This window comes from Echinops telfairi, unplaced genomic scaffold, assembly GCF_000313985.2.
Source record: "Echinops telfairi isolate 266 unplaced genomic scaffold, ASM31398v2 ScPeMD7_25;HRSCAF=90, whole genome shotgun sequence".
Taxonomy (NCBI): Eukaryota; Metazoa; Chordata; class Mammalia; order Afrosoricida; family Tenrecidae; genus Echinops; species Echinops telfairi.
The window spans coordinates 544,136-552,487 of NW_022103922.1; the positions used below are offsets into that span (position 1 = coordinate 544,136).

The 8,352-nt window shown below is 59.6% G+C and overlaps 2 protein-coding genes across 2 annotated transcripts in view; one reads left to right on the forward strand and one right to left on the reverse strand.

Moving 5' to 3' along the window:
* Window positions 1–1,450: 1,450 nt before the first annotated feature.
* STPG3 (sperm-tail PG-rich repeat containing 3) lies at window positions 1,451–2,842 on the reverse strand. Its single transcript, XM_045289339.1, has 6 exons — window positions 2,736–2,842; window positions 2,395–2,447; window positions 2,179–2,313; window positions 1,960–2,048; window positions 1,682–1,745; window positions 1,451–1,585 (listed from the first exon to the last, which is right to left on the reverse strand). Exons 1-6 carry the CDS (start codon window positions 2,840–2,842, stop codon window positions 1,455–1,457), a joined length of 579 nt encoding a protein of 192 aa, XP_045145274.1. The 3' UTR covers window positions 1,451–1,454.
* Window positions 2,843–4,836: 1,994 nt separating this feature from the next.
* Window positions 4,837–8,352, forward strand: part of FAM166A (family with sequence similarity 166 member A) — an 8,835-nt gene continuing 5,319 nt past the window's right edge. Inside the window, exons 1-5 of the mRNA XM_004714471.1 lie at window positions 4,837–4,892; window positions 7,100–7,314; window positions 7,399–7,643; window positions 7,709–7,859; window positions 8,040–8,134. Of these exons, the coding sequence (XP_004714528.1) occupies window positions 4,837–4,892; window positions 7,100–7,314; window positions 7,399–7,643; window positions 7,709–7,859; window positions 8,040–8,134 (762 nt within the window). The remainder of the gene's footprint in view (window positions 4,893–7,099; window positions 7,315–7,398; window positions 7,644–7,708; window positions 7,860–8,039; window positions 8,135–8,352) is intronic.

Genomic DNA, 8,352 nt, shown 5'->3' on the forward strand with positions numbered 1-8,352 from the left:
CCTAATGCCCCGACCCTTTCATACAGTTCCTCGTGGCATGACGCTCAGGCGTCGCCGACGTGGCCCCGCCCCTCGCGCTCCCAGGCCCCGCCCTCTGGCTCCTCTGGGCTCGCCCCAAGCCCGGAGGGCCCCGCCCAGCTGCTCGCTGCACCCGTGTCCGCCGCACGTCTTCCGGCTTCCTCTGGCCTCCGGGTCTCCGGACGCTCGCTCGTGGTGGCCTTCTCCCAGCGGGGACTGAAGCTCCCCCGCTCCAAGAACGGTGTGGGGGTGGGGCCGAAAGTTCCTGGGCGAGCGAACCTCTTGGCGTTTTTTGGAATGGGCTTTTCAAGCCCACCGTGTTTACTTTCTACCTAGAATCGCTATAAACCCTACCTCTGGGCTCCACCTTCACCTAGAGGCCGCACGGGTGGGACGCGCGCACTCTAGGTAAAGCCAGAGATTAGACACCTGAGCGCACACAGTGGACGTTTAGCTCAGGTAGGCCCACCCAAGGGCGAGGACCCCTGGCCCAGCCCCAAGAGCTGCCCACAGGGGTCCCCGGTCCCATGGAGCCACTTGCGGATGCCCTCGCCGTAGCCCATCCGCTGGTTCAGCCCCACTCTACGCTCACCTCTTCTCCACTCACTGGAAATGCCCTTCCTGCTGCCTCCAGACCTTGCTTGCCCTGCCTCACCTCCAGGGAGCCCTTCCTCCTCAGCCCACTCGGCTGCTGCTGACCCTGCTCTTGGTTTATGGTCCCAGGCTGCACTTAGCAGCACCTTTGAGCAGGGCCCCTGTCCCTGCCCAACAGTCTAGTCACTGCTCTGCATGTGGGCTACTAGGCAAACAGCCCCATCCAGTGGGGATGCCAGACACCACTGTTGCAGGGTCCATCTGTTGCAGGGCAGTCCAGTGGCCCTGGGGAGGGGCACCAGGAGGATCTGCAGCCCCAGAGCCATCACCAACAAGGAGTGAGTGGCCAGGGTGGTGGTGGTCTTGGGGGCGGGAGCTGGGAAGGCGCCTAGGCCACAGCTCCATTGCAGGCCTGGAGCCTAGAGAGGGGCAGATCTTGCAAGGTGCTCATCAGTGCCTCCTACTTGCCAGCCAGAGGGATGAGGCCCACGTTGGACTCCAACAGTCCCTGGCTTGAATCCTTGCTCTGCAGGTAGCCTGATAAGGTCAACTGCTGGCCAGACTGGTCCCTGGGTGGGTGGCCAGGTAGCTTGGGGGAAGTCCTACCCTGCTCATGAGGTCCTAGAGACAGCCACCAGCCTGGGAAACCGAGGACAAGCTCAGGTTGGGGATGTAGCCCTGATGAGGGGCAGGCCATGGGGGGGGCAGGCAGTGACAGAGGCCAGAGGAGTAGACAGCATCTCTATATGTGTGGGGTGGGCATGTGAGGCCTCAGACGGCTGACCAGATGGCCAGGAGAGGGTGCTGGCTCCAGAGTGAGGGTGCTGGGCCGGTGGGCTGTTTTACAAGACGCTGAAGGGGCCTGTGTCATGGCGCTTGGGTCTCCGCACACCCATGACCACCCCTGGTGTGGACGGGAAGCGAGAGTTGTAGCAGTCCTCCACGTGGTAGGTGCCTGGACCAGGGGTACTCCCTGCAGAGAGAGGAGCAAGTAGTCCGGCAGCCCGCAGCCTGCCCCTGGCTCATGGCCCCACTAGCTTCTTACCAGCCCAGGCCCCGGCTTCCTTACAGGCGCTGGCCCCGGAGGCAAAGGCAGGCGAGCGGCCCATGGAGGAGGCTGGTGACTGTGGGTTCTGCAGGACATAACCAAGCAGGACAATGTTACAGGGGGTGGGGCCCGGGCACTTCTTACTCAGAGCAATGTGATGAAGCCTGGACACCCAGGGGCATTGGCCCAGTTGCTTGGCCCACCAACCCAAGGTGCCCGGGGTGTGGCCCTCAGAGGTCCTTGGGGCTGTGGTGGCTAAGGGTCTCTCCCCCAGGGCCTTGTCCACCTGGCACCCTCACCTTTAGCTCCCTATTGACATCTTTGGCATTCTGATGGAAGAGGCTTTGTAGCCATAAGGTCTGACAGGCTCTGCAGCCCCAGCCAGCCTCTGCAGTCAGCCGGGGGACAGGGAGACAAGAGTGTGTGGGAGTCGGGTCCCATGTCCAGATGGGCCCCCCCCAAGGAGCAGGATGGGGGTGTGGGGTGCTCAGGGTCCCAGAGTTGCCTGGGCCTCCTACCTCTGGTGGAGGGCTTCCGACCGATGCTGTAGTGGGGGTGTGGGGAGAACTCACGTACGGACGGGTCTGGCACCGAGTACTTGGTGGGGCCGGGAACCTCCAGGTCAGTCAGGATGGGGGGCCGCTGGTCCAGCACTGGTCACAGGAAGGGAGCTCTGCATGGGGGTCCTTCTAGCAAGCCCCTCACACTCCCTGCTCCCCAGGACCCTCACTCACACAGCTCCCGGAGGGTGTGGGTACAGATGGCCTGGAGTGCCGGGGGCCACATCCTGTGCCAGGCGGCCCCAAGAGGCAGCAGCACAGAGATCCTGGGCCTGAGAGGGAGATGATGGCCATCTAGCCCTGCCCATCATGTCCAGCCCTGCCCACCACATCTGCCCAGCCCTGTCTACCACATCCAATCCTGTTCACTGTGTTCAGCCCTGTCCACAGCATCCAGTCTTGTCTACTGCATCCAGACCTGCCCACTGCCCACCATGTGGTCATCCAGTCCTGCCCCGTGTCTATCCACTTCTGCCCACAGCATCCAACCCTGCTGGCCTCCCAGATGGATTTACTGGCCGGGCCCTGGGGCCTTCTGTCCCAGTGGACCGTGGGTCCAGTGTTGGCCGCCATTGATGTAGAAGTTTGCCAGGAACTTCACGGCCTTCTGGTCAAAATTCATGTCTGCCGTCAGGCTCCCTACACTGCTGACAGCACAGGCCTCTGTGACCTCACTGCTGGCCAGGTGGTCGTGGGCCCCTCTGTTGCCAGGGCTTCCCCTGCAGGGCCTTCAGGACTCTCAACTGAGCCCATGGGAAAGGGTGGGAGTGAGGCCCCAGGAAGCACCTGAGCCAGCTGCTCTATGCCTCTCACCTGGCCTCTGGGGTCTCCTTGGGGGCCAGGGTTCACCTTGATACCACTGCCACCACGGAGGGTGGAGAAGGCGGGAGACCAGGTAGACGAGCAAGAGGGGTGGTGATGTTCAACTGGAGGCCAAGGAAGAACACAGGCAGCCCGGAGGGCTCTCCAGAGAGTCACTGAGAAGGAAAAACTAGGGTGATAGGTCCGTGTGGGCAGTGCTGCCCTGGGCACCCAGGGCACGTGTGGGCCCCTGCCAAAGCTGCCCAGCCAGACCAGGGGACATCCCAAGCTAGGGCAGCCAAAGTCCCTGTGGACTCCACTCAGACCTGCCCCACCCCTAGCTTGTGTCCCTGTAGAGCAGTGGTTCTCAACCTTCCTAATGCCCCGACCCTTTCATACAGTTCCTCGTGTGGTGGTGACCCCCCAACCATAACATTATTTTCGTTGCTACTTCATAACGGCAATTTTGCTACTGTTAAGAATTTGGTAACCCCTGTGAAAGGGTTGTTTGACCCTCAAAGGGTAGTGACGCACAGGTTGAGAACCGCTGCTGTAGAGGAAACAGTTTCAGTGGGGGCTGGGTGCCTGGGACGGGCCATGTAGCTGCCTACGAAAGGCAGACACTGGGTCCAGTGCCTCCGCTCATACTGGCCCGCTGTGGTCCCAGCCCTGGCGGCTCTGTAGGGAGTGTCCAGTTGCGTCCCTGACACTGAGTTCTCAGAGTGGACAACATGCAGACCGCTGGGCTGCATTGCCACTTGGTTCCCCAGACACCCTGGCCCTGGAGTGCGAGCTGGGGTGACCTGCAGGTGCCACCAGCCCTGAAGATGGAGAAGGCCCAGGCCCGTTTTTTTTTTTAAATACTTTTATTGGGGCTCTTACAGCTCTTATCACAATCCATACGTACATCTACATCCATCGTGTCAAGCACATTTGTACATAGGTTGTTATCATGTGCAAAACAGTTTCTATGCGAGCCCTTGGTATCAGCTCATTGTTTTCCTCCTCCCCCATCCTCCCTCCCTCCCTCATGAACCCTTGATAATTTATCATTTTTTTCATGTCTTATACCAACCACTGTCTCCCTTCACCCACTTTTCTGTTGTCCATCCCCCAGGGAGGGGTTATATGCCAGCCATCGTGATTGTCCCCCCTCCCTGCACGTTCCCCTTCCCCTCCTGGTATCGCTGCTCTCATGATTGGTCCTGAGGGGCTCTGGTTTTCCTGAGGGAGGCAGGAGTGCCTCCCAGCCTGCGCAGACCTGCAGCTGCACACGCTGCCCCTGCCTGCCCGCCCACCCGTGGTTCTCTTCCTGCTGGTGGTCAGGCTGCCTGTTGACATGACAGGCACCTGTACCTGCCTTTATGACTCCTGTTTCATACTGTCGGAAAGCCTCTGTGCACCAGACACGAGAGGTCAAGGGTTCGAATCTTCCCACATAGCCAGGACATGTTTAGGGGGACAGGGACAACTGTAGGCTGGAGCCCAAGACCAGGCCTGCAGCTGCTGTAGGGGGCCAGGGGTGGGTCCTCAGGCTGGATCCCCAAGGGAGGCCTGCTTCCCAGCCTCTGCAGCGTCCAGGCCAAAGCCCACCAGATGGGGCCTGCCGTTTGGGAGCCCAGCCCGAGCTCAGGTGAGCAGGGCTTCCCCCAGCCCCCTGGATGCTGAGATAGGAAGCAGCACTCCTGGGGGACAGAGGCCTTCCCAGGTGGGGTCCAACAGCCTCTTCACAATGGTCACCAGGCAACGGGGCCCCTCCCAGGGGAGGGACTGGACCCAGGAGCTACGGAGCTGGGAGGGCAGTGCAGAGGTGAAATGACAGCAATGCAGAAGCAGGGTCTCTTCACTCCGGAACCTCACTACATCCCTGGGTGAGAGGGGCAGGGCGAGATCATGCCGGGGAGGGGTGCCCACGCTTCAGGCTTCAGGCCCAGACAGTCTGTGAGCAGAAAAGGGCCAGCCAGCCGGTGGCAGAATCAGGGCTGGACATGCACTGCCCGAGATGAGGTCAATGGCCAGGGTCAGCAGCGCTGTGCACTGACAGACTGGAGCTGTGTCTCTCCACAGTGTGTGCACATGAAGACCACCCTTCTGGGTGCCTATGTGTGTGCACCCACGCACACAGGGAGATACCCGGCACAGGTGCACAGGTGCACACAAGAAAGCAGAGAGGCCGGAAGGGGTGAAACCCGACTCCCTTCAGATTCACTTGCATGCAGATCTGGAGAGTGACCCCTCCTTGTTTTAACCACTACGACTGCCTGGCTTTGTCATGGCCCCAAACAGAAATCCTATCCCTGTCAGGCACCTGCCCTGGTCACACGGACCTGCCCTCTGCCCTGCCCGTGCGCATGCCCTGTGTAGCTTGTTCGTATAAGCAGGGCTCCATCGCATGTGTCTACTTTCATTATAAAAACATCCATTGGGGAACCGATCACAATGATCGACATATGGCCCCCATCCCAGGGGGGCGGATAGCAGAAAAGTGGGTGAAATGAGACAGCAGTCAGTATAAAACATGAAAAAAAATGATAAATTATCAAAGGGGCATGGGGGCAGGAGGCAGGGGGGAAAATGAGCTGATACCAGGGACTCAAGTAGAAAGAAAATGTTTTGAAAAAGATGACAACATATGTACAGATGTATCTGACAAAATGGATATAAGCATGGATTGTGAGAGCCCCCAATAAAAAAAATTTAAATTAGAAAAGAAATCCGTAACAAAGCATTAACCCTCCCAACAGCTTGCACGTGTGGTCCAGGACGGTGCCGGCTACAAGTTCCCGGTATCAGTTTCCAATAGTCTCCGTCCTAAACAGCGACGCCCCACACACACCCCTCTTCGTCCTGGTCGCCACGATAGGATAGGCGGTTCCCCTTCTCAATATCCGCCAGTTCTAGGGACTTTGTCTGGAGGAGCCCTGGGGGAGCAGTGGGTTAGGTGCTGGACTGATAACCACGACGAAGTCAGCAGTTTGAAACCACTGGCCACCCCTGGGGAGAAGAGGGAGCTGTCTGCCTACTGCAAGGGTGGGCTGTCTGGGAGACTCCCAGGGGCAGTTCTACTCAGGGTCGCTGTGGATCTGCGTGGAATCGAGGGGTGCTCTCTGCTGTTCTCTCGTGACCGGCTATCTTCCCTCTGTGTGATGGGTGGGCACAGAACCCGTCTCTTCCTGGCTGGGTGCCCCATTCCCCACAAAGCACACGTGCACATCACCCACGTACCACGTGTAGGAAGCTCAGAGGGGTCGTGGTTTACAAAACCTCTGTGACGTGCCTCACCGTTTCCAGAAAGTGGTCGGATCCCCTATCATGTGGGGTCCACACTGTGTAGGTCTGTTCTCAGCTACGGGGCGCTGGGCGGCTTCCACTTTGGGACCACGTGCAAGGTGCTGCTATGAACCCTGTACTCCTAGAATCTGTCTGAATCTCTATTTTCATTGTTCTGAGAATGTACATAAATGGGTGGGCAGGGACTACTGGCAACAGGGGATCTGCATTTGACTGGGGGCCACTAGGCTGCTTCCTATATATCCACAGGGGGTGACTGTGGGGATGAGGAAGGGTGCTTGGCCCTCATGCTTGGGCACTGCTTGGCTTTGAAATTAACAATCCCATGTCCCCTTGCTCACTCCTCTGGGTTATCACATAGACGCCCAGCCCCTCCCTTGCTCCCTATGGCTTCAAACCTCAGGTTCACCATCATCCCCCAACACAAAGACCTCCACCACCTCCCAGGTCACGTCTGCATCTGCTGGCTACTGGCTGCCTGGGGGTGGTAAAAGTCTAAATGCATCCCATCCAATCCTTTCTGGAGGGCCCTCTGCTGTACCCCAGGATTCCCTAGGCTTTAGGCAATCCAGGGCCACCCTGCACCTGCCTCCTGAGGACAGGCTCTTGGTCTTTGTCTTTGCTGGGAGGGGTCCAGGACACATGGACACCCAAGGGTGGTGGCGAGCCCCTGCAGGGGGTCTTCCAGGTGTGAGTGGTCAGGCAGCTTGCTGCAGGGTGAGTAGCTCTAAGTGGGTGGCAGGCTAGCTCTGTGCTCACAGCCCTGGCTGCCCTCCCCTCCCCGCAGCTATGCTGGCTTCTACCCACAGCTGCGATATCAGGTGGGCAATACCTATGGGCGAGCCACAGCCCAGCTGCTCACGGACCCCAGCGTGCGCAAGAGCCCCTGCTCGGTGCTGTCCCCGATGTCCACAGCCAAGTTCATCGAGGACTTCAGCAAGCCCAAGCCACCCTGGGTTCCCTGCAGGGACCTGATGCAGCCCTACATCCCACATTACACGGGTAAGCTGCTGTCCTGCCTGCCCACCCACGTGGCTGCCCACCCACTCACCCCCCTGCCCCACTCATCAGCTGCCCTCTCTACAGGTCTCAAACCTCACAAAACCTTTGAGATTGTGGGCCAGTACCCACCCCAGGAGCTGGCCACCGAGGGGCTGCTGGGGACAGGCAAGAGGTCTAGGCAACGGCCTGCCAACTACATGCCTTACCCACCCTGCCCACCCTGCCCACCCGGCAGGAAAGAGGACATCAAAGACTTTGGACACCCAGGCCTGCGGCTGGCATATGGGGAGGACTGGCAGAGCCCTCACCCCTTCCAAGACACTCAGTCTGTGAGACCTCAGTACCAGGTAACTGGGAAGCTCAGTCAGGGGACAAACCCCACTGGGATCCAGAGAATGACCTGGTGCTCCCCCACCAGCTATACCACTACCGGAGGGATGAATGCCTGCCCCCACCCCAGGAGGCTGAGACTCTGGACGTGGGCAGGTACCAAAGGCTGCCCCAGCTTGACCACCCCAACCTGATCCAACGAAAAGCCATCTCAGGTAGAGTGCAGCAGGGATGAGACAGGGATGAGGGATAGCCCCTTGGGGCCCAGACGGCGGAGGGTGAGGGAGGCCTGCCCTGTATGCTGAAACAGGTCCACGACCTGGTCTGATTCCAGTCCAGGCAGTCCCAGGGTATGGGGGGCTTGGAGCAGACCCTCTTGCCCTCCCTTCCTGCAGGCTACGCGGGCTTTGTGCCCCGGTTCGCCTGGGTGATGGGGATGAATTACCGGGAGGGAGTCACACACGCCATGGATGAATTCGACAGGAACCAGGTACAGCTGTCCCATCCCTGAGGGTCCCGGGGGAGGGCTGCTTGAGTACCAGAGTTCAGCACACACATGCAAGGCAAAGAAAGATGCAGCACATGGCCCCTTCGCTGCTTCTCTGGAGGGGGATGTGAGGGTATAGTGATCTAGGGAGGGGGCTCAAGCTACTCCCTGCTCCCCAGCAGGCCTCCCTACCCTTCCCTGACTGGTCTGGCCCCATGGGG